At 40.1% G+C, this 26584-nt stretch overlaps 1 protein-coding gene across 1 annotated transcript; it reads right to left on the minus strand.

Annotated features, from left to right (window-relative positions):
* On the minus strand, positions 1–24765 carry LOC18435838 (polyadenylate-binding protein RBP47). Its single transcript, XM_011625692.3, has 6 exons — positions 24173–24765; positions 9895–10369; positions 1328–1386; positions 1124–1254; positions 928–1024; positions 1–431 (listed from the first exon to the last, which is right to left on the minus strand). Exons 1-6 carry the CDS (start codon positions 24482–24484, stop codon positions 276–278), a joined length of 1230 nt encoding a protein of 409 aa, XP_011623994.1. The 5' UTR covers positions 24485–24765; the 3' UTR covers positions 1–275.
* Positions 24766–26584: the final 1819 nt, after the last annotated feature.

The raw sequence follows: 26584 nt of genomic DNA on the forward strand, positions 1-26584 counted from the left end.
TGCAACAAAAGCTAAAGACGAATTGCACACAAAAATTCTCTCTACTCACAACTGGCAAAGCCTTTGCGAGCCTCAGTAGCAAGAAAGTACAAGGCCAGTTCATAAGAAAAATGTCCAAACCATTCTAAACTCTCTCAGGACGCTAATCAGTTTTTTTTACCATAGCTCTAGACGATAATACACTGCCACCACTACTTAAATATGGCTACCATGTCCATGTAGCATGACAATCTTCCTATCTTCTACAGCTCAATAGAAGTGCTTGTTCAGAACTACTAGCTTACCTGTTGCTGGTGGTTCCCATAAACAGGGTAGGTTCCATAAGCTGCATACACGGCCGGATCTTGAGGCTGGGCAGCATAACCATAGCCATCATAAACCTGCCCTCCATAGTAAGACCCATTCCATTGATTTGCAGCATCTGCCCTAGGCTGTTATTCACCAATTGGTAAAAAAAAGGAACAAGAAAAATCAGTGAAGGCAAAAAGACCGCATATTGAAATAACCAAGCACCCAAACAAGAGAGTTCTACAAGGTAAGCATTAATGGCATCGACCCTAGGATGCTAATTACCAGTTCAATAGAGAACAGGAAAATCAAAGGAGGCAAAACAACAACATATGGCAATAACCAAGTACCCAAACAAGAGTGTCCCACAAGCACATAGCAAGTACATTATAAACCAATAAGCTTCAGAACCCATAGTCCATGTGACCATCGCTGTCTGATGAAATGGTGTGCAGTGACAAAGGAGACAGGACCCACATTTTGTTTCTGGTGGATCACAATCTCTCTGTCACCATCCACCATCATTTCATTGGGCAGTCACGACCTAAACAGAGTAAGTTTATTCCCTAGTCCATTGGATTATAATATACTTTACCATCTCTCCCTACTTTATGTAAGTTCAAGAAACTAACTTATTACCTGCTTATTCCCGGGATTGCGACCCCAAGAAAGGCGAATTGTCACCTTCCCAATGACGGTGCCATTCAACCCTTGCAATGCCTCCTCAGCATTACTCCTGTGAAGTTTTACAAAGTAAAATAGCAATATGGGCACAAAAGGAGAAAGAAGAGAGTGGGGGAGTGGGAGGGGATTAACACATGGACTAGATACGCACCTATTGGCGAATTGCACAAAGCCACACCCCTTATTAACTGGTATCTTTACTGAGGCAATATCACCATATTTAGAAAAAGCTTCTCTAAGATCGTCCTCAGTAACACTTGAGTCAAGTCCTCCAACAAATATCTACAATTGTAAACAAATTAATGAGAAAATAGTGCTGTGCATTGAACAACAGAGGATCAAGATTTAGACTCACTGTCGTGTTGTTTGAATCACCCTCGGACTGGAAGTTTTGACCATTGGATGGAAAGCCACCTATTTATACAAGAGTATAATTGAGTAATCTGATTTCCTTTTCCATGATAACTTAATAGAGCAATACACAAGAAAAGGAACAATAAATCAAGCAGACACTAAAGAATTATATAGATACAACATATTGTCAAACAAAAGAGTTCCATTATCAGAACAAAAGCATCACATATAGCATCAGTAAGCCTATAAACCGATCAGACCTGGATTTCACCAACCACAACCCAGACCTGATCAGCAGGTTCAAGGGCTAACCCGGACCACATCAAGTCTAGGTCAATCAGTCCTGGACCCAACAACGAGGATCCATGTAAAAATATAAAATAAAAGTTGTATATAAATTATATATAAAATATATTATATATATTTTATAATCTATAGTAAAAATCATATATATTTATAGCTAAATTAATGTGAATATCCATCAATTTTTGTGGTGTTTCAAAAATGTCCAAAATAGCCCAAGTTCGGAAATCCAAGTTCAAAATAGCAGTCTATTTATTTTATCGAGAGATTGGTTCCAGAAGTCGAGTTCCAAATCTTGTCATAAACCAACCAGTTTGGAGTTTCGAGTTCCGAAATGGGGATTTTTGACCGAATTATTGGTTCCGAACTGGGGACAATTAATTTTTTGATAAAAAAAAAGGTTCAGAACTGAGTTCCAAATCGGTCTCTCACTCTCTAAGTTCCGCTAGTTCAAAAAAAAAATACAAGCGAGACTGTTTGAAACTCCAAGTTCAAGCCAGCTCATATTTTTGCTTTTTAGCAGCAATAGGTTCAAAAATTGAAGTTTCGGACAAGTTTGTTTAGAAAACAAGTCGATTCACAACTTCAAGTTCTGATCAATCTCTCAATAAAATAAAGAAACGCTGTGGTTCGAAACTTAGAGTTCTGAATTAGGGTTATTTTTTGGAAAAACCAAAAAACACAGAAAAGGAACATGAGCTTCAATTTCCCTCAATATGAAAATGCACATTCTAAAAAAACAAATTTATAAATATTACATTAATGTCCCTAAATAACAATAAAAATTATATAATAATATATAATATATAATATGAAATAATATATTAATAAATACTTAAAAATGCCCAAGAGCGAGTTTCTATAGTACCTTGCTCAAGGTTCGTCACCATCCAAATTCCATCAAACAGCAACTATCACCCGATAGTGCTTAAATTTTAATATTTTTATACAGAACAGATTTACTTAAATTTGGGGCAGGTGTATATCTAACCATCACACATTAAATAAAATGATAACAAAAATAATTATCAAAAATAAAATAACCAAAATACCTCATATATACTTATATGGTGTTTTAGTCATTCTTATTAATTCAATTGCTTTTTATAGTTTTTCAGGTGAGCCTCAAGGAGGCCCACACATCAAATTTTATAGCAGTTTGACTTGTAGAAAATTTATTAAAGTTCAAACAATATCAGACGACTGTATCCGTCTAATGGGATTTGGACAACATGAGTCATGAGCAAAGTTCTATAAAAACTCGATCATGAGCGTGCGTGCGTGAGTGTGTGTGCGTGCCTAGGTGTACGTGTATTTGTAATATAAGTACACAATCAGATCATTTAGATTTAGTAAAAGGTCAGATTCGCACTTAAGCCAAAGATGTGAAATCAAGTACCTAAGGGTTTTAGTACAAGATCACAATCGTACTTAGTTGTTAGATGTAGAATCGAGAAGCTGGTGATGCACTACCAACAAAGCTCAAGGTTAAACAACATTCTTCTTGAACTTTGTGACAACCCCAACCACCTCATTCCAAATCTGATGGCTAGGAATAATTATGACCTTGTACAATAGGAAAATATTTTGATAATACAGAATCCCATATAAATGTGTGTGTGTGAATAGGAAAAAGCTAAAAATATGTTGTCAACAATTGTTCAGGTCATGCTCCCAAACATCAAATCATGATCAGATGGTAGAAAATGCATGTTACTTTGTGAATTTCAATCTTTTATCTACAAATTGGATCGATATGAGATTTGAGGTTATGCTCCCAAACATCAAATCATGATCAGATGGTTGAAAGTGCATGTTACCATTTGAATTTCAATCTTTTATCTACAAATCAGATCAATATGAGATTTTAGGCATGGGTGCTTGCTTCAAATCGTAATGGATGCTTGACAAAATCTTGTGTTTGTCATTTTTCAAAACTTTAATTTCTTTGGTTCAAATCGTAACCCGCCATCAGCATCTATTTTAAAAATTTCTCCCTGTTTCCAAAATTTTCCTAAAAATGTTTCCGAAAACAAGGAGTTGGATAATAAGCCGCCCACAATGATAACACATCGGATCCTGCAAAATAAAAAGGATCAACCCTAAGTCCAAAAGAGGACTGAGCTAGAGAATGCTCGAAGAAGTTAAGCATATGTGAGAAAGAGGTCCAACCACACCTAAACCTCTCGCCCAAACATGCAACACTTTCAGCCTCGACCTTCAAAACTCTGACCTTCCAACGACACCGACCACTAAGCCTAGACCCTAGGAACATCAAGGGATATAAGACGACTTGGCATTTACTCGGGCGGAAACTTGCTCCGCCTTTTAACCTAAACCACTTTCAACTCTATTCTATTCATTTCAAAACACAATCTTCCTTGAAAATCTAACACCACAACCTTAGCCTGCAAATGGGGCCCGCAGTGATCGCCTCAACCGATGGGCTAAGTTAACCTTCAAGTCCCAGAGAGCACAGGCACCAAAGGCCAACTGATGCCAAACTTTCGAGCAACGATGCTATTTCGCACCCTCGCATGCAGCCTTTTGTTAACTATGTACTTCTCTGACTTTGTGGCTCAGATGTCTACGTCTTTGCCACTCATCTCCCTAAAGCATGCGACACGAGCGATAAAGAGGGGCAATTGTAGACACCCCATGTTTCAGCTGAGGAAATCCTAAGGAACCAAAAATCCTAATCTTCCTAGGATCTAGCTTAGACCCTCGTAAACTTAAATTTAGCCAAAACCCTAATTTATTTTTGCTACCAAAAACCATTTTTTCAAGCCTAACCCATACTAGGAACCACACAATTGTAATACACCCTAGTGCACCCTACTCCATGCTCCACTCCCCTTTTCTTTCTCTCTCATCATCACCCAATCTCCTCATATGCCAATCTCCTCATATGGGCCCCACTTTCTCTCTCTCTCAAAATAGGGCAGTGGGTATCCATCAAAATAGGGCAGTGGTCTGAAGTGGGCTTTGGGAGGGTAGAGTATGAGTCTGGGAAAGCATAATCCCATTGGGGAGATAGGCGATATCTGTCTAGTTTGGAGAGATTGGGAGCCACCAAGTGATACAACAAAGTAAATTGGGTATTGAGGAGAGGGATGTCTATCAAGTGGTTCCTAGAGATGACATCAGAGAAAGCCACCATACCTTGTGAGATCCTAGACTTAGAACTACACTCCAAGGACCACCTTGTGACATTAAAGTCCCCCCTTATACATCAGGTGGAGGGTGGTACCAGAGCTAACAGCTCGAGTTCCTCCCAAAAACTGTCTCAGAGGCCATTATAGTTGGGCCCACAGACAGACATGAACTTCCACTGAAAGCCATCAGTTTGTTTGGAGAGGACCAAAATGATGGAGAAGGTACCAATGTGGGAGAAGCTTATGGAGTGGGTGCAGGGGTCCCAAATGACCCAGATCCCACCCGAGGTCCCTATGGCCTCACGAGCAAGCCATTGTCTATGGGCGGGAGCCCCAAATTTGCCACACCAGCGTGAGGAGGGAGGAAGGTAGTTTCTATCAAGACTAAGAGAGATGTGTGGTGTTTAGTGTAGAAGTCCTTCTCTGTCCCTCGTTTGACAGCGTCTCCGAGACCTCTGATATTCCAAGTTAAAATTTGCATAGGTACGAGGGTTGCGGGGAGGCATGCTTCTTGAGGAGCACCGGAGAGAGGGAGATGCAGAGGTAGGGGATGAAGTGGGAGTCGCCTTATCATAGTTGACACTGCATCTGGGATTCGAGAGTTCTCTACTTCCCTTCTTACTTACTTTAACTCTTGTTTCCGCGTCTGTTGTGCCAAATGCACGACGGGCCTGCTCCAATCCATCATAGTCATGGCAACACCATGTGCAGATTGCCTTGTGCCCTATCCAGGTTGTCCACAAAGGAGGAGTTGAACGAGGTGCCAGAAACCGAGAAAGAGCACGCCGCTGGGGTTGTAGAGTCAAAGCCAAGAAGAGGGGGGATGGTGGGTGATTCCTAGAGGCAGAAGAAGGATTTGAAGCAAGGAGTGACATGTGACGAGAGTTGCTGCAAGGTTGTACCAGGGGGGAACAATAGCAAGAATGGAGAGGGAAGAGGAGGACAGAGGGGAGGTGAGAGGACGAGGGATGGGAGAGAATGGGGAAGAAGAGCAAGCTGAGAAGAAAGGGAGGGAGGAACTAGTGAGAGGGTCAAAAAGAAAGGAGGAGAGGCCGTGGGGAAAAGGAAGCTGGCTGGAGGACAAGGAGGGAGAGGGGGAGGGGAGAAGGTGGAGTGACAGTGAAAGGAGAGGGCGGCGGATTAAGAGGAGAGAGAGGGTAAGGTAGAGGGTAAGGATGGGGATAGAAGATGTAAGGCAAGGGAAAGTAGAGAGAGGGAGAATGAGGGTTTGGGGATGCAGTAGACTAAGGGAGGAAAAGACTGATAGGGTGGCGAGGGAAGAGAACCGAGGAGAAAGCGAGGAGAAGCCATAGACGAGATGGCCAACGAGAAGGCAGGGCGGGGGAGCGAGCACGAAGCAAGTTGGTCTATCGTAACCCTTGGGTCAGATTGACGATCTTCTGTTGTGGAAACATCGCTGCTTGAGGTGGGATGCCGAGGGACAACGTCGGGGCCGCGAGGAGGGTTGCCGACATGGGAGGCTCCGAGAGCTGACTCAGAGGGAAGGAGTTGAGGAGGGGAATGAGAGAAAGGCCAACTTTCTCGGGTGGAGAAGGTACTGCTGAAGCTGTGGAAGCCGGCTGACATGGGGTTGGAGAGGACAAGAGGTTGAGAAAGGAAAGTTCTTGGGACACCAGAGATGGGGGAGAGATGTGGGGCATCAGTGGGGAGAAGAGGGAGGATAGAGAGAGACAGGCCAAGATGTGAGTTGGAGTCTGCTGGGAAGTTTCGAGAGGTAGGGAAGACAAATGACCGTGGGGTAGGGGGCGGTAGGGGTAGAAGGTTGTCCTAAAGGGGCACGTGTACAACAATCGGATAAGAGGCCCATACAATCATTGACGAAAAAGCAAGCCTCGTTTCTGTCCGGCTTGATAACCGAGTGTAGGGCAAAGAAAGACAATAGAGTGTCAGGGGAGTAATGAGGAGGAGGAGGAAAGTCGTGTGGTTGTCTGAAGGTACATGTGGCACAAGGTAAGGCGGCTTCTCAGGCAGGAAATTTGAATCCGGCTTGGATCTAGGGGAAGCCAGTTGTGAGGGCTCAAGAGTAGAGGATGTGTGTCGAGAGGAAGAGGGGGCAGATGGACTCACTATTTTAAAAAGAAGGCCGCCCAGCGCCTGGACGGCCACCTAGGCGGTCCAGAAGGCCTGGGAGCATCGCCCAGGCCTAGGTGGCCAAACTAGGCGGACATACTTGAGCGCCCACCTAGGCGCCCCCTTGAACCCACCTAGACACCCGCTCGGGCAGACGCCCAGAGCTTGTGCCCGGCCCAAGGGTAAAAATGCAGCTCCTTAAGGGTATTTTTGGGTCATTTTTTTAATACTAAAGGGTAAAATTATGGGTTTTAGGTTCATTTGAAACCTAAAACCCATTAGAGGCTATTTTAGAGAGAAAAAACCCCAAAACAAAATTTTGTTTTACTAGGCACCCGCCTGGGCGGGCCGCATAGGCGCTGGCAGCCTGGACCCCCCCGACCACCTAGGTGCCGCCTAGCACTTTTTGAAACACTGGATGGACTGTAGATCACAGGAAGCGAGGCTTAGACCACATGGGAGGGTAGACAGGGCTCCAAATGAGGTTGTCGTGGTCCTGAAGGCTACTGCACACAATGGGAAACCTGATGCCCCAGCTTCGGGTTCCACGACTGGGTCGAGAGACCAAGGTCTAGTCATTCGATTGAGGTTTGACTGCCCCAACTCCAGGAACCAACTGGGCTGGGAAGTGGTAGGGTGGTGAAGGAAGATATGCCGGCACCCATGCCAAGTGGATGATGTAGCAGAGACCATCTATTTTGAGTCAAAGAAAAGGTAGGATGAGCCACGGATCGAAAACTTCAATGAGGGTCTGGATTGACCCAAGGGGGCGGTTGTAGGAAGACTTCCAGTGAACTGATATGAAGCCTCTACAAGTGTCCCCAATAATTTTAAAAATGTCCAAGTGTCAAGCATGTAGGGGGATATTGAAAGCCCTCAACCAAATCTTCTGTATAGTAACGGCAGCAAGGTCTTTGATCCACTTAACTATAGAGAGGGAAGCTCCTTTGAACTAAGCCGATGTTTCGTGAAGAGCTCTAGCCGCTGCGACCTCTGATGGGAAGGAAAACAGGATTTGCCCGCCTGAAAGTTAACAAAGTTCGGCCATGCCCCACAGGTTGTGTCCCCAACGTTCAATGCCTTTCACATCACATCTGGGAGGATGGAATTTACCAACCAAAGAGGACTGGAGTGATTGGGAGGAGACGAACTTGCCAAAGATGAGCACGAAGTTGGGAACATCAGCTACTGAGTGAGATGGGAGACAATGAAGGAGGCTGGTCAGCACCAAACTGAGAGGGGTTCGAGCAAGGACGAGGTGGAGGGAGGTAAGTGGGGAGACGGGGTAGGGGAGGAGGGTTAGAGGCTGAAGGCCACATAAGAAATGGTAGAGGCGTGGGGAGGTGGCCGGAGTCATATTGTTTCATAACCATTTTGGATATTTTATGATTTGCCTTCAACTAATCTTATTAGATCTTACAACTGATGTCTGTGCTAGGAAACCGTTCCTTGCAAACTCAACTCATCACAAGGATAAATTTCTATTCACACAACGTATTGTAACATATCGCACTTGCCAATTGATATGACATGCACCTCCCACAACTCCTAAAGTAACAATTCCATGTTTAATAATGTAGAAGTAATGGGTTAATTTATTTGAATTCATCAAATAAAACCATCACCATATTCAATGAAGACCGACCTAAGCATCTATCCAGCTTGTCAACAATGACATATGTGACAAGCTTCATGTATGGAATGCATGAGAACAAAAGGTTGAAAGTTGGCATGCAACATAAACAAAGCAGACAGAAGTGAGATGCAACCTTAGTAGAACATCCATCAACTAACCGGTGCCCAAACATGCATAATACATGAACAAAAGGTTTGAAATACCGCTGATCCGGTTTGGAACTGCCCGATCTGAATCGGGAATCCTTGGGGGCGAACAGTTTCCCACTAAGTATCAGGAATCCACTAATTCCCCCCATGAGACAACTAGTTCTGATCTATTCTCTGAAAGAACATGCCATCAAAACTAGCTCTACTTTATCGTTTTTTATTTTTTTTATTTTTTAATGATAGGTTTTGATAAACTGCATCACCAATCCAGATCGCTGAATCCTAAACTGGATCAAAAATCCAAATGCGCGATTCGAGTCACATATCCCCCCTTTAAAACCTTGCATGGACACGAAAACATAACCAAGTATATTTCCCCCTACAAAAAGAAAAGAATTGCCCAAGAAGATGCTTAGGAAGATTGCTTTTAATTTCAAAATGTATAAATGGAATTTGTTAAGTTAAAGTCTCATGGCCACATCCGACATGCACAAGATAGTTTTTATCTAGAATTTGGGTTCTAAATAAATTTCTATATGGTGAACCAAATAAAAACAATAAAAAAATATTTTGAACAAAAATGTTGACCAAAATACCCTTAAATTGTTTCAAGGGTATTTTGGTGAACTTTTTTGTTCAAACTAATTCTTTTACTATCTATATTTTATGTGCCATTTAAAAATACATCTACACCCCAAATTGCAAATAAATATTATTTTAAAATAAAAATAAAAAATAAAATATGAAACTCTTTTTGTGCCATTGGATGATACTAGGTTCAATCTAAATCATTTAAGGGTGCTTGTGCACCCTTCAAGCGTCCACATGACATGGATGCTATATTGTCCCAATTGTTAATTGTTAAAACTTATAACATTCCCAAATTTAGGGAAATTAAAAATTTTAAAAACAAAAATCTGTAGGGGGGGGTTTCCCTTATAAATACATGTATATATTAACAAATAAATATTAAGATTAAAAAATATATATCACCCACACTCCAGGTAACAATATAAACTACCAAACAATTCTGTCCAAACTTTCTCATTCAAATCACTGACTCGCCAAAGTGTGAGATAATATGACCAAAGAAAGTAGCAAACAGCATACTTCCACATGCTTAACACTCTTACATGGAAAAACTAATTACAAGTTACAGCGGACAAGGACAACAAAAAGCAAGATGGAAATAGCAAAAAAAAGTTCAGGAACATCAAACAGTAAAAATAAGTACCTTGAGATACATATTGTTGTTGAGTGGATTTCCTAGGGGTAGCGACCCCAATACGCATGGGCCTACTGGAACAGTAAAGTCCATTCATTTCAGTCATAGCTCGCAGCCTCTCACTATCATCACCAAATCGTACAAAACCATAGCCTTTTGAACGGCCAGTGTTGGCATCAAAGACAACCTTTGCGCCTTTTACGGATGAATATCTGCTTGCAAAAGTCTCTTGCAGTAAAGCATCAGTAACATCAGAAGCCAGATCACCAACAAATATAGAGTGATCTGAACCCATATCAGAACGTCGATCACCCATGCTAAATGTTGCCCAATTCAGTCGAAAGGCCTGATCTGTACTAGGCATCATACCACCGTTGTAATTTTGAAGAATTTTCTCAGCAGCTGCACGAGAAACAAACTCCACGAATCCATAACCTTCTGACTGGCCCGTTTGCTTATTCCGAATAACTTTTAGAGATACCACCTGAAAATTATTCGATTAAACAATAAATATATGTGAGAATCCGAATAACTTTTAGAGATACCACCTGTAAAAATTATTCAATTAAACAGTAAATATATGTGAAAAAATGGAATATACACAGTTAAGAATAGAGCCCTTGTAGTTAAGTGCATGGCGTATGTGTGCAATTCATTGTGAAAGCCTCTCAAGGCATAAGAGTATTTGTCTATCATCCTCAAATGTTAGAATTTTGAAAATTTCTCATGCATTAATGCGGATGTGGATGGATGATCAGAACATTTGCACCATGGAAATATAGAGCCCTTGAACAAAGGAACATACACAGTAAGAATAGAGCCCTTGCAGTTACGCGCATGATGTATGCGTCCAGTTCATTATGAAAGCATTTCATATTTTATGCATAAGAGTATGTCTTGCATCCTCAGATGTCAGAATTTTGAAAATTTATCATGCATTCATGTGGATGTGGAGGGATAATCTGAACATTTACAATATGGGAATACCTTGATATCAATTGGACAACATATCGTCAGAATCAGAGACCCATATCTTAGTTGTCTGCAGACTCAACAAGGCATCAGCATAGAACAACCTATCAAGGAAGACTAGGGCATCCAGAACATTCATGTAAGGAATTCAGAAACAGAGAATTGATCAAATCAAATCAGCTAACAAGTTTTTTTTTTCTTTTTTTTCCATAGTTCAGGTCCAACAATGTTTAGGCCCATAAGATATTGTAGCTAACAGGCAATCTCATGATCACTTGCAATGCAACAAATTAGCAAACATCTTTATTGTGATTAATTTGCATTCATATTGATTAGGTGAAGCACAATCTACCATTTCAGAAGCATGGTTTTCTGAAAGAATTGGCATTCAATTTGATAGAAATTACAATTTCTACATCTGTACTTAAGTAAAACCAGCACCCGACAAATCTCTACATTTAATCATTCTCTTTCCATGGAAGGATTTCAAAAAGACTAATGGATTAGTGCATAATTTGTTCATACCAAACACTTAATTTGAAGTGAAATTGGGTATGGTTCTTTCCATGAAAATTTCTGAGTCACCACTTTATTTTCTGTAAAATACTAAAATAAGTATTTTGAAAATATTACTAAAAATTTTTAAAATCTCCCCACTGTTATGGTAGTTGAGCATACTGAAGTTTTTCATGACTAAAACCAGTACGATAGCAATATTGATTTTGAAGAACACACCATATGGCCGACAGAAGAACTTTCCAGTCTCATTCCATGGATAAAGATGCGATCATTAACACAATTTCTACTTAATGATGAGACCCAAGGCTACAAATACAAGTTGACAAATAGTTAAACCTAGTACTAAATCTCAATTATCTTGTAAGATAATTGATATAAAATACATTGATACCAAATCCACACAAGACACAAAGTTGGCCACCTATGCAAAAAGAAAATCAAACAACTCGAACAGGAGTCATGGTTATCAAAATCTATGGTGAACCTATGAGGACAGAAGAAACACCACATATGAGTTGCACATGTGGAAGGGCAATGTCACAAAGGCTGAAGGGCCTATTGACCCCATCAAGATATTGCCAATTATGGGCCAGGGATAAGCCATTAAGCAAAAAAATGAGATGTTGATGGCATTGCACAAGGAACATGAGACACTATATACCTAGATCCTCTAAAGTTGCATTTCAGAGAAATAACTATAAAATAAATGAAATTTTTAGCACCTATAAGTACATCCTTCAAAGACATTGCTTACATTCTCCTTCAAAGGGGAGAAAAGCGGGAAGTCTATCCAATACAAGGCCTTCAGCCTTAACCTGAACACCCTTCCCGCCTAGCACTTCAAGAAGCAGTTTGTGTGCATGCAAAAGGATGAGGAAGAGGATGTGTTACCGTCGACAACCCCAAGTATTGGCAATTCAACAGACTAGGACACACTAAGCACCACCACGGGATGCTCTGGTCAGCCATTACTTCAACAACCACAAGCATCATGCCCATAGCAATATTACGTTAGGAACTCATCAAATTTCCTTGAACAAGTTTAAGAATTTCCATCAATGCTTAGCAAGTGAGATAGTGTCTCAAATTCAGGATGAAAATAAAAACTTTATTCTTCACAATTCTCCTCTCCAAGCAGTTGAATAGTTGAATCAGGGGCCTCAAATACTTATCCAAGCCCTGTTCACTTGAAAATCCTGTCCCTCGTGGAAGAATTCACAACTCTAGTTTGCAGTATTGGGCATGAGGATCTGTCACATTACCTTACCTTTATCTGAAATCTCACATACTCTAGGTGTTCCTCCCAAATACCAGTCTCCTCTCATACAACTAGAAACAGAACAAGTGGGTTGAAAATTTTCCCAAATCACTTTTATGCAAGACAAATGTGGCAAGAATCACAAGAGGTGTACATCCTTGAAGATCATCTCAAGCTCATGACCCAAAAAGCTATTGTCGAAAAAAACTTTTAACCAAAAAGAAAAACAAAAATATGTTCTTGCAATTAGGCCATCCATCAGAAAAGCTCCTTATTTCCATTTTTCACTTCTTGCGAGACTTGATAATACCATTCTTGAAAATTAGTATCCGAGTAATATCTCTGCTGTTTTGAGAGTCAAGTAATATCTCCTCTGTTAATGTTTGCTTTAATTCAGTATAACATTTGAGCGCAAGTAGCTGTTGTTTCCATGTTTGGCTATAAGTACATCGCTATATACTGGTTATTTCAGTAAGCTAACAGAAATTTATGGTACGGAATCAAGGGAAGGAGACATGCTTTAATTCATCATGACATTTGTGGGCAAGTAGTTGTTGTTTCCTTGTTTGGCTATAAGTACATTGCTTCCTTGTGTTCTAGAGATTTCAGCAAGCTAACAGAAATTTATGGTACAAAAACAAGGAAGAGACATCCTAGGCATTAAGCAGTAGCACAAAATGTTAATAGATCCAACATGATGCATAATTGATACTTTTTAAAAATGTAGTTGAGTTTGTTACTAGGATCATGCGCATGTACCAGTTTAAATATTACTTCTTCCTTAAATTTCATTTTCTACTATAACCTGTTGAGTTTAGCAAAGCCATCATGGAACAACATTTGTTGAAGTCCCTGCAAACCTTCAGATTTCACACTCCAGAAGAGGTGTACCAAATTGACCACGGTTGATATGACCAAATTGGCCATGAAAAGCTTCCTACAGACCTTCATTTTCCAGTGGACACTCAAGTAATGGTAATCTAAAAACAGAAGCACATAATGGATTCACTGATTCATAAATATTCTTCCCAAGTCATGTTCAGATCCCTCACCCCCCTCGCCCCTTCTCTGATCCCCCAATTGCCTTAAGAAAGGAGATACAACATCACTGTTCAGAACACTTTATAGCTTGCCTGATCAGACAATTAACATCATTTATGTGTCCTTCACTATCCCCCTTTGCAAATCCTAACAATTTTGTTACAACTGTCACTCACGCTAAGCAGATAAATGCCATGCAATTAGAAGATATCAGCTCTTAAAAAATAAAACATCTCGACCATTGGGTGTAGGCAAGGGATCATTTATACAAGAAGAATGAGAAATCTATGAAGATGTGGAAGACAAGCTAGTGCAAAGACACAAGTCTATCAGATGAGGAAACATGGGGATTTGAGATGCAAGTTTGAACCTAGAGGGAGCAACTATATTTGCCTGTGTGGGCAAAGCAAAGCTATCAAATGTGACCACATAACGTTTGCATGACCCCATCAAAGTATATGTGCCCTTGGCACACTGCATATGCCCCCCTTGCAGGCTGGCATAATGTACCCACATAGGCGGATAGTGTTTTAAAACCCGGCAATTTCCAATCCAAATGGGACTCGGTCGGGACCAAACTAGTTCCGAGATGGTATGGGATCAGGCTCTGTTCGGCCCCTAAACCAAGAAGCAAATATTTCTTAGATTTCAAAGATTTTGTGGATTATTTGGGCAAAAGTTCGAGTTCATTCTGTGCTATGTTTTGAAGCAATTGGGGTGAAGGTTTACTATGTAATTGAGGATTTCTACGGGGACGAGATTAAAACCTAGAAATGGGAAATTTCTTTCTATTTTGGATTTGATAGAGGAACCAACATCAATTTTTGGGTAAGTTTGATTCTCACTACATTTTTATTGGAACAATGTCTTCATCTACTCCGAGTAACAAATATCTAACATTGAAATGTTCGAAACACAACAACCTAAAGGCTAGTTTGAATGTCAAATTAGAAAATATCATTATTCTAATAATGGAAGCTTTTCAAAAGCATAATAATAAAAAATTGAAATCTTTTTCTATTCTTACAAAGTTGTTTTAGTGTTCTAAAAGTATTTCTTTGATATCCCTCCGTACCCCATCGAAATCATCTCTTATCTCTCTCTCTCTCCCCCCCCCCCCCCGGCCCCGGCGCAAAATAAAAATCTGAAACCCTTCTTTAAAGCCCAAATTCATAAAAAGAAACTTAAAATCAATCTACCCATCTATGGTTCAAGAACACCATTTCTCCACTTGGGGCTTTTCTTAATCTGTCCCATGGCTTTGGTTGTGGGCTCTCTGATTCTATCAATGTCATTTATCTTCACTCTCCATCAAAAAATTTCATGTCATGGCCACCAAGCCTACGACTGAATCAGTGTGCAAGTATAGGATGGTTTCTTTGCATTATTTGCTATTGGGTGAAGATTTATGAGGTTGGGTTTTATATTGAAGAATCTCGTAAAAGGGAAAGTTGTGAAGAACGTTACTTCAAATGATGCGATTTAAAGATGGTGTTGCTATTTTGAAGTTTTTCGCATGAAAGTTGCAAAGAAATCATCTAAGGAATTGCTTTGGAAACCAAAGGGTGGTTGAAGAGAAATGTGAGGAATGGCTTAATCAAGGGATTCCCTAGTAATGGAGATATCTAAATATAGAAAGTTTTAACCATCTAAGCTAAATTGCAAGGGATTGGCCTTTTTGTCAAGGAGTCATTGGGGGGTTGGAATGAAAGCCATTTTCATTGATTGTGAGAAATTAGAGTTTTAAATAAGAGAACTTTGGAGATGTGCAGATGAGGAGAGAGAGTGTGTTGTGTCATTTGAGTTGGGGAAATGGGTAGAGAAAGAGTGCATGACATGTTTTCGGTCTACATGGGGGTTTAAAGAAGGCGCAATACATCATTCGACAAATTCTAACTTCGATTCTCTCAGAGACTCCGATAATGGATCGATTAGAGAAAAAGCCAAAAATAAATTGCCCACTGTCACATAAATCACATATTCATTTTTCTAATTTCTTTTTTAATTTATTAATAGCACCAGCAGCAATGCACCCACATCATAACAACATCAATGCATATAACACATCGGACTCCCCTAGGTTTGATAACCTTGGGGCAAAGAATTCTCAAGAAAAAACAAGGACATCCACAGTTTTAAAATGTCGCCACATAACGCATTATGCAGCAAAATAATGCATTATGCAACATAGACTGCATCGCTCTAGATTGCACATCCAAAAAAATGTAATCGGTCTGCATACGAGACGCATCACCCACGTGTGTGGCCGCATCACCTACAATGCATCATGGGCGATGCGCCAGCATATGCGCTTTATGTCATGAACGGAAATAAGCCCACGACAATGGAAAACTTGTTTTTTCCTCCGCAAAAAGGAGGGGAGGTTGGGTGTATATCCAACCCCCCCCCCCCCCCTTTACGCCCCTTCTGTACCCCAAAAAAAAAAAAGAAAAAAAAACACACTAGAACCATATTACACAATTCTAAGGTGATTGAAATGGTATTACATGGATTGTTAAAACACGCCTGCAAGCAACTGCAGAGAGTGAAGAGAGATTAGGGCACACAAAGATAGCTCAGAAAAGAAAAAGAAAAGAAGACAATCAGAAAGAAAGAATTGATAGAAAAATTTCAAGTATTTGATGACTTGTATGATTGAGATTTGAGAGTTCATTATCTTTTTCTCTTACATGTTATAAATATAAACTTTTGGCCTTAAACTCTTTGGTGTTTAAAGTTTGGATATTTTATATGAAATGGAATGGATTACTTTGTTGTACCTATTAATTGTGTTAGAGTTAGACATTTAAACTATTGAAGATTAGCAGTTAGAATAACAAGCTCCATTACTCTTTATCAAGCTATCAGGGGACTCAGAGTCTTGGACGGCTAATATGTTATAAGTATATTGAATAAATTCAAATACCTATTATCACATAAATCACATTTAAGTTTTTTTTTCTAAAACATTATGTTTTCCTACACAAGTTTTTATTTTTCTATTTTAGATTTATTGACCACATTAGAGGTGATGCACCTGCACCAAGACCAAACCGAGCCTCATCGCCACATCAGACCCCCAACCGCATCCCACATTTCAAAACATTCATCCATAACTAGTGCATGATAAGCAGGTTTCACCGAATAAGGAACGACCCTACGAGAATGAAAAGAGAGTAATATGGGAATGGCAGTGCAATTGGAAATAAAGGCTATCCAAATTGGGTACTAGGACACAACTTGCTTTGAAGGACAGACAGTGGGATGCAAACCCCCCACCCAAATAATCCATAGAACGTTGGGGTCCAACCAAATCTATATGAGCACAATAACATTGAACCTAAGGACTTCTAGGTTTTGTTGCTGGATGGTATTAGCTACTTTCGAGGCTATAAGTAATGTGTGTGTGGCATCAATATGGGCTAAGTACCTCAATGGGAGGGCGAAAAATTTTTAATTCAAAAAATAAATTTTGATAAAGTGGAATTTTCATATATGGAACAAAATTGCAACAAAGAAACTCAAAATAAGAAGTTATTTGTCATGGATATGTATACACACTCAACCTTTTCCAATTGTTCTAGCATATACAATGCATATTAAGATGAGGTGAATGAAAACAAGTAAAAGTATTGTGATTGTTGTTTAACATTTGCTCCATGACTCTCCCATTACACCTAATTGATCAATATCGCAAACTTCCAACTTATCAATGGAATATCACTTGCCTAGAATTTAACTAGATTAGAACTAAGTTATTCTAAAGCAATGTCTAGACTAATACTCCATTAGAAAACCACCCTGATTTTGATAGGAGCTTCCTTTGGAAACCTGGACCTAGCCACGATAAGAGAGGCCTTAAAGACAGCCTAGAGCCATATGGGCACCCTACGAGCCAATACTAGTGAAAGATTCCACAGTTGTAGAGGTGCCTGTTCTTGTTGGGATGACGGTACTTAGTAAGTTATCCTTAAGCTCCCTCTTGGTGGGTGATACTCACGTCATAGCATCAGATGGGCCTTCACCATGCATTTGGCCAATCCACCTCACTAGCCCCAAGGAGTGTTCCTTTGCCATGCCCACAAAGAGGTCATGAGGAAGCTCATAAGATGGCCAGGTGGAGTGTGACTTAGCTCCTTCCAAATCATAGTCACATATGCCCAATCTTCCCTGATAACTCTCCACTAGGCCCTTTGGCTCGAGGGACCTTTCTAGGAAGAGGAAATCCTAAAAGCTTTAGATGACTTAGCCAAAGACAAAGCCCCCGATCCAGATGGGTTCCCCATAGCACCTTTCAAAATCTTCTAGAAAACCGTCCGTGCAGACTTCATGAGTTTCTTTGAGGAATTTGTCTATCGAGGAATTCTTCACAAAGCCATCAATGCTACATTCATTGCCTTAATTCCCAAGGTAGAAGGGGTTGAGGAGCTAAAGGACTTCCGCCCATTCAGTCTGCTCAACTCCTCATACAAAATCCTAGCTAAGGTTCTAGCTTCTAGAATGCAACAAGTCCTTCCTTCTATCATCTCTCCATCACAGACTGCATTCATCAAAGATATGCAAATCCTAGACGGAGCTTTAGTAGCACATGAGTGCATTCACTCTAGGCATTTGTCCAAGAAGCCTGGTCTAATCTTTAAGATTGACTCTGAGAAAGTGTATGACCATGTTGACTGGTCCATTCTGGATGAGTCAATGGCAAGAATGGGGTTCCGAGATCGCTGACGAAAATGGATGCGAAGTTGCTACTCTCATTCTCATTTCTCAATCCTCATCAATGGAACCCCAAAAGGCTTCTTCCCTTCCTTGAGGGGGCTACGCCAAGGGGACCCACTCTCCCCTTTTCTTTTCCCTATTACAGCAGAAGTCTTCAGCCGATATATCTCCCGTCTGCACCAGGCAGGCCTCCTCAAGAGCTTCAAAACCTATCAACGAGGTCCAACAGTGTCTCATCTGCAATACGCAAATGACACTTTGGTGTTCCTAGACACTTCTTCATAAGAAATTGATAATCTGAGGCTTTATCTCAAATGTTTCCAAGTGGCTACAGGATTCAAAGTCAACATGGAAAAATAAAAATGATGGGGGTGGCAGTCACCAACGCTGATATCAGAGAGAGCTTATCCCAAATTGGGAATGCAAAGTAGAGGACCTACCCACAACATACCTTGGTCTGCCTCTGGGATTGGAAAAACCTAAAAAGAGACAATGGTCTCACGTATTAGACAAGGTTAATAAGCGTCTGGCAAGATGGAAAGGGAGATACCTTTCTTAGGCAGGTCGTACCACTTTGATCAAAGCAACTTTGGCTAATGCTCCTATATATCTCATGTCTCTCTACCACATGCCAACCTCAGTGGCCAACCGCTTAGAACAACTAATGAGGAATTTTCTCTGGTCGAGACAGGCAGAGAGAACCATTTAATTCCTTGGGATAAAGTTTGCTTACCCAAACATCAAGGAGGGCTAGGGACCAAGACCATAGAAAACATAACCTGGCCCTGTTCAGGAAATGGTGGTGGCGCCTAGCCACTCAGACTGATTCCCTCTGGGCTCAGGTCCTACGCAGCAAATATAGGATTTCTGAAGGAACTTGGGTGCCTGAGAAGAGACCTTTGAGCAGGGCTTCAGAAACGTGGAAGTCAATAACCTCCTCCCTCTCACTGCTCAAAAAATTCATCAGGTTTCATCCAAGAGAAGGAACAAGAGTGCGCTTCTGGTCAGATCTTTGGCTAGGACATATGCCTCTAAGGGACCTATTTCCATCCCTTTACTCTATCGCCGCAAACAAAGACTCCACCATCGCTGAGGAAATGGTGCTGGCAAGAGGCCGAAGAGTGTGGAACTCCTCGTTAAGAAGATACCTCTCAGAAGAGAAAAGCAACCACTTGGCAGCTTTGCATCGCATTTTCACCTCAACACAAGGGAGGGACTTGATGGTATGGTCTCCTGCCCCCTCTGGTACCTTCTCGGTGACCTCTTTTTACAAAAAACTCACCCAACCCCCCACCTTCCCTCTTAACCCATCCTGTATCATATCCAAGGTCTGGTCCACTATAGCCCCTCCTAAAGTGCAGACTTTCAATCGAATAGCGTGCACCCAAAGGGCACTCACAGTAGACCAGCTTCAAAAGAAAGGGGTTCCAATCCCCAACAAATGTGCCATGTGTTTGACTGAGGAGGAATCGAATCCTCACCTCTTCGTTCACTGTAACCTAGCCCACAACCTTTGGGGTCAAATATTGGAGTTGTTTGGCTTCCAATGGGTTACACCCCCAATGGTGAAGGAACTTATATCCTCGGACCACGCATCACATTGGCGGAAGGCTGGTCGAACCTTATGGAAGGTTGTCGTGGCAGCCACTGTATGGGTATCTGGGTAGAAAGAAACGCCAGGATATTTTTTTTTTTTTAAAAAGGTTAACTTAAGAAACGCCAAGATATTCCAAGGCCATTATACCCAAGGCTCAGCACTTTTTCACAAGGTTACAGCCTTAGTAACTTTTTCGGCCTCCAACCACAAGATCTTTTCGGGTATCTCTGTGAACACTTTCCTCAACCAATGGGAAAATATCCTGTACCACCAGCCACGAAAGGTGTAAAGAACAAACAACTGGCTGCCACCTCCATAAGGTACCATCAAGCTTAACTTTGATGGGAGTTCTCTAGGGAACCCCGGCCCTGCAGGAGCTGAAAGTGCCTTCGGAGAACATCATCGCAATATTTTGTTCACCTACTCCGAGCAGCTAGGCCACGAAGACTCTCAGTATGTTGAAGCCATGGCCTTGCTGTTGGGCCTCAAAGGCTTCAATCAGTCTTGGGGACGGCACCTTCTAGTAGAGGGAGACGCAAGTAATATCATTTCATGGGCAAGTAGGAGGTCAACACCTCCAGGGTACCTCGCTTCGATCTTTGATGACATTGCTTACATTTGCAGGGATATGGTTGTCTTTTGGAAGCATATCTCGAAGATGTCAAACGAGTTCGCCGATCTCCTGGCTAAGGACAAGACTAGGACCCAGGGACAAAACCAAACCCAATCCATCTCTTTTTTTGCTCTGGACCACAAAGGGTACACTTAGTAGAACATCTCTTTGTAATCAGGTATACCGATAAGCCCATTTTTTGTAACCACACTGTAAATCTATTGTAATCGGGTAGATCTCTAAGCCCATTTTTGTACAGGGGGTCTGATGACCTATGTTTTACCGGGAGACCCGTCAAGTGGGTACTCTCGGATTACCCCACAACTATACTTCAACTGTATATAGCAATACAAAAGTTAACCATTCTCAAAATAAAACTCTCCACTATAAGTCTCTCATGCATTTTATCTCTTCTGCCCTTCAACAACTACCTACAACCTAGTTTGTCTATAAGGTACAACTGGATCTATGGTTTTTCTTAACTTATTTATGGTTACTCAAAAGAAAACAAGCTCATATTCCAAACTCCACATGTTTAGTTGCACCCTTTCAATCTTCTTGCTACAAAAACACAATAATTATTTTCATGATTTGTGGAATGCATATGCATTTACATGCTGATCATCAAAGGGTTTTTGTCAAGATTCCCCTTTACACGATGTCCTGAATGTGATCCTCATCTCTAAGCCTTGGACCACCTTATGCATCTTCTTGTTAGGATCAAATCCAAGCATGAGGAGAATTGGTTTAGACTCAAGACCAAATACATAAAAAATAAATATAAATAAAAGAAAGAACATGCCCATTTTTCAGGACACAAATAAACGAGGCTGTTCAGCCGAATTTAATGAGCATGTAACTAGTCACGTAGAATGCCATAAGAAGAGAACAAGTAAGGTTCATGCAAAATGGACCCATGCTAATGTACCTACTTGTTAGCAGTATACAAATATCAGCCTTCAGACTGACAAAAGGTAATATGTTGTTCTCTCATTAGATATTTTAGACATCTCGATGAAAACTACTAAATATTGTAGACAATCAATCATGTTGTGGTTTCTTGCTCAAGGGGTGAGAAATAGCAATATCATTACACACACTTGTGCAGTCATCCTGAAATGCCCTTACAAAGGAGGGGGGGAGGGTGGGAGGTTATTTATCATAATTACCTCCAACAAAAATTACCAAGTATTCCATGTTGCTTTCAATGGCCAACTCGAGATTCCCAAGCATTGTTATCATGCAGTATGTGCCAAGAGGCACATCGCAAAACAACACATATAAGCTTTGGTGGGATGCGCCTGCATAGCGCATATGCGGCACATGGTGATGCGAAAATACACCCATGAAAAGGGGTATTTTAAGTAATTCCCCCCCCAAAAAGAGGAGGGGAAGTGTTTGGGGAGTATTAAACCCACCGAAAACATCAATAACAGCTACGAACGTGGCTTTTTGCATCCATTTGATAATGAAAAATAAAATAAAAAAGAAGGATTTGTGTTTTTGAAAAAATATTTTGATTTGGTCTTGGTGGATTTTTGCTTGTTGATTGGGATTAGTTTGGGTGGATTCCAGGAACTTTGAGCGAAGATTCGACAACATTTTGAGAGTTTCAAGGGCCGAGAAGGTATCAATATTTTCTTCAATTAATCAATAAGTTTCTATTTCGTAGTATATTAATAATTTTTTGGGCCAATATCTTCTTCACAATCTTCTAGTAACAAGGATCCAGCTAGGAAATATACAAACCTCAAAAATCCAAAAGACCAAAATTGTATTGTTTGTACCATTGTGGAAATACTTATATGGCGAGTATTAACCTATTTTTTTCTGTGCAATAACCTATTCTTTGAGATTTTTTAGAAATTTTTTAGATTTATTCACCGCATCCAGGTTATGCACCCGCATCTGGACCGCATCGAGCCACATCACCGCATTGCCCCCTGATTGCATCGCCCCCCTAACCGCATTGAAACCGCATTTTAAAGGATGAGGTTTCCACAAGGCTTAGGTTTATGAAAACAAAATAAAGCCTCACCTCAAATCCTTGTCTGAAAAGTACTTTCAGCGATAGAAATCTCTATGATGGCTCTAAAATCAATTTTCAACACCGACAATAAAATTTGAAACTCAAAAAAGGGTATAGATCTTGCGGATTGTTAACACTTATATTTAAAGAAAAATGGACAATCTAGATAATTTGGTGCTCATCACCTGGTGCTTACCAGGTGGACGCTTAATTTTAGGCAGGCAAACAGGGCTGTGGGCCCTTTTCCATCTTTCAAGTAGCCCCTAAGTGCATTTTGCGTAGTGTGGGCCCTCGAATTTGTTTTAAAAGAGTATTGGAGGGGTATTTAAAACCCCTAAAATAATAATAATAAATAATAAATAAAACCACTATACGAATATGGTGAGTTGGAGACTAACACAGTAATACACTACGGATTTTTGTAAGTGTGTTCACTAAATTTACTATGACTTGAAGTTTTAAACATGTTTATTCTTAGCATGCAATGTTTGTATGAAAAACGTTATTTACAGTACATATAAATACAAAACATTACAAAATTAGCACAAATATTTGCATATATGTGCGTTTGGACAGCACATGTATGCATATATATGAAGAATTTTCACTACAAGGAACCTGAATTTCTGGGCATCCTCCTAGGTGTTGGGCACTAGGCAGCAGACCAGCCTCCTAGGGGCCGCCTAGTATTTTTTGAAACGTTGACAGAATCGATTCAAAATCTAAACCTCATTCATATCTCTGATGTTGAATAAAAGCAGTGTGGCAGTTTGCTAACATATTAATAAAAATTCCACTCCCTAGCGTGAATTAGGTATCCTGAATGCATGCCTTGTTGTTCAAAGCAAACTGAACATGTATACTATCTTAGAGAAAACCATAAATTAACGTAGCTATTGAATTAAAGAAATAGGCATCACATACGAATGGAAATCAGAGGAAAGTACCCTCAAGAAGAACACCGCAATTACAATCAAAAAACGATTTCAATGGCATAAAGTGTTCAGATTCACCATAATAAAAGCATATGACCATGCTGTTATATTTTTGCTTTGGAAAAATACCTTATGACCAGGCCATATGCATATAACTGTATCACATAACCGCATATGCTAACTTATATTTTGGCTTTGGAAAAATACATTATGACCAGGCCATATGGCTATAACTGTATATGCCAACAGAAAATAAAAGGATACTAATCCTAGCAAACGACACTGAAGCTAACAAAAAAGCAATCCAACTTAGCTTAGGCAATCACGATATAGAGTACATTTATTCCTAATAATAGACATCAAAGCAGAGAGTACTTTGATGCATGATGCTTTATTGGACAAGTAATTGAGATAACAGCTATTATACAAATAATATTAATGGAGTTATGGAGAAAAGAAACCGTGGTATTAAAAAATATATATAAATCAACAAATACAGAGCAAGAAAATACGACATAAATCGAAGCTTCAATATCAGGACCAAGGAAATCAGAAATCCACAACAAAAACACAGATCAAAGAAAACAAACAAAGCCATGATTTGTACCTCTCCAGTGTGGCCAAAGCAGGAGTTCAGGTAATTCTCATCCATCCAATACTGAAGATCCCCAACCCAGAGACTCTTATTTTCTTCCGAGGACTGAGCTTGCTGCTGTTGTTGTTGAGGCTGTGGCTGAGGTTGAGGATATGGCAGGAAGTGTTGAGGATAGTGCTGGTAAGGTTGTTGATGCATCATCTGGTGTGGAACCACCATTGCTGCAGGGTAAGGCTGCTGCATTTGCATAGCCATCCATTGTTGTTGTTGTTGCTGCTGAGGATCCATAACGACAGGGCCAGCTCCTGGTGTGGACTGCATCATTATTTGATTGATTCCCAAAAAAATCCTACAAATCTCTCGAAAGAGGAGACCAAACCCTAGAAAAAAAGACCCTAAATCGTCGATGAAACCTTACAAATCCTCCGTAAGAGAGCCCTAAAATAGTGAGCAAAAGGCCTAAAGATCTCTCGTGAAAACCTTAAAAGAAACTTTGAATCTCTTGTAAAAACCTAAGATGGGAATTTGAAATGGAGATTTTAGGGCAACGAAGGCAGGGTGGAGGTCATTACAGGGCCTGGCCTCGAAGAACCAGGTTTCAAAAGGGTCGCCACGAAAGAGCGGTAGAGCTTATATAAAACGATAATACGTATGGGGGCTTGTGATATTTGAGGACCAGCTGTGGCCGTCCGATGCACATGGATCCTCTCGTCTGGGGTGCGGATCATGAGGACAACAGATCGACGGCTGTCGTTAAGCGTTTAGATCCGCGACCAGAGGTCACCCTAAATTTCTTTTCCTTCGGATATAGATGAGGCCACTGCGACGAAGCGTGTCTATCATCCTCGTCGTACGGATTAACACGCGTGAGCTTTTTTTGTACTATGAACTCTTTAAGCTAGTTAAAGATCTCGATAGCTTATTTTGGACTATGAACTCTTTAAGCTCGTTAAACTGAGGTAGACCAAAGAATAATATAAATTAGTAATATCATTTTTAACGAAAACTTTAGGAAAAAATACATAAATATCTATTTAATTTACGTTAATACCAAAATACTGAATATTTTATGTTATTAATGATATGTATGTTTTCTCAACTTTATAACAATTTGTAAAAAAAAAAATGAAACTACTTATTTTTGGTTTTTCAAAAACCGAAATTATGCCAATTTTGGTTTTTAAAAAACAAAAAATTTTAAATTTTCAGCACTTCAGAAACTTTAAGAAAAATTTCTCTCTCTTGTGGGTCCTTTGCATATTCTCTCTCTACCTCTCTCTCTTTATCGACTAATCAATTTCAAAAACCAAATTTTTTTAAATTCGATTTTTGAACAACTGAATTTTTTTAAATTCTGTTTTTGAACAACCAAATTTTTTTTTGTTTTTAAAATACTCTCTCTCTATACCCTTCCTTTCACCCATGTTTTACCCTGTCTTTTCTCTTTAAACTCTTCCATATCTTTTCTATCTGTACATTTGCATAAATAGCAGCCACAAAACTTCTCTCTCAGAAAAAAAATAAAACCCCTCTCTCTCTCTAAAAAAAAATCTAAACTCTCTCTTCCTCCCTCTCCCTCTCTCTCTAGAAAACTTGCAATACTCCAATACTCCCTCTCCCAACCTCTCTTTCTCTTTCTAAGAAAACCTAGAAAACTTACATAGAAACTTAACCCTAGCCTAACCCCCTTTTTCCTTGTGGGTCTCCCAAGTTCAACAACTAGCAGGAGTTCCAAATCAATCTTCCTTACTGTCTGCCTGAACAACTAGAATCCAAGCAAGGCTGAGCGAATAACATAACAAAGAGCAATGCTCGGGCACCTAACAAAGAGCAATGTCGGGAACTACCTCCCTTCAATCCGTCTTCACCAATCCCTCCTAATGATTTGTTATTGAGGACGAAACTCGAACTACAAACAAAGAAATTGTTTGAGCCCTTAGAGCGTCAAACTTTGCGGGCTGCTCGTCCCTTCGCGTCGACAAGGAAACCATTGACAACAATGGGTTTAGAACATCGTCGAGTATCACATCATTGGGCCAACCCCCCAAGGAAATAGAGAGAAACTTACCCAGAGTTCCAAAAAAAACTATTTTTACCCCTATAATGTTGAGAGAGAGAATACGCAGAGGACCCACAAGATAGAGAAATTTTTTTTCAGTTTTTCAAAAACCGAAATTGACCTGATTTTGATTTTGAAATACTGAGAATGGGTAGCTTCGTCTTTTTTAAAAAAATTGTTATGAAGTCTAAAAAATAGACATATCGGTAATAACGAAAAGCAATTGATATTTTGGTAATAACGGAAACTAACATGAATATTTATGAAATTTTTCCAAAAATTTATGGGGAAAATATCTATGTACCCTCTAGTTTTAGATTTCATATATCAATATATCTTGGGAAAAAAAAATCCTTAGTTATAAT

This window comes from Amborella trichopoda, chromosome 4 (genome assembly GCF_054954075.1).
Source record: "Amborella trichopoda isolate Santa Cruz 75 chromosome 4, AtrichopodaSantaCruz75HAP2 v2.0, whole genome shotgun sequence".
In the NCBI taxonomy this organism is placed as follows: domain Eukaryota; kingdom Viridiplantae; phylum Streptophyta; class Magnoliopsida; order Amborellales; family Amborellaceae; genus Amborella; species Amborella trichopoda.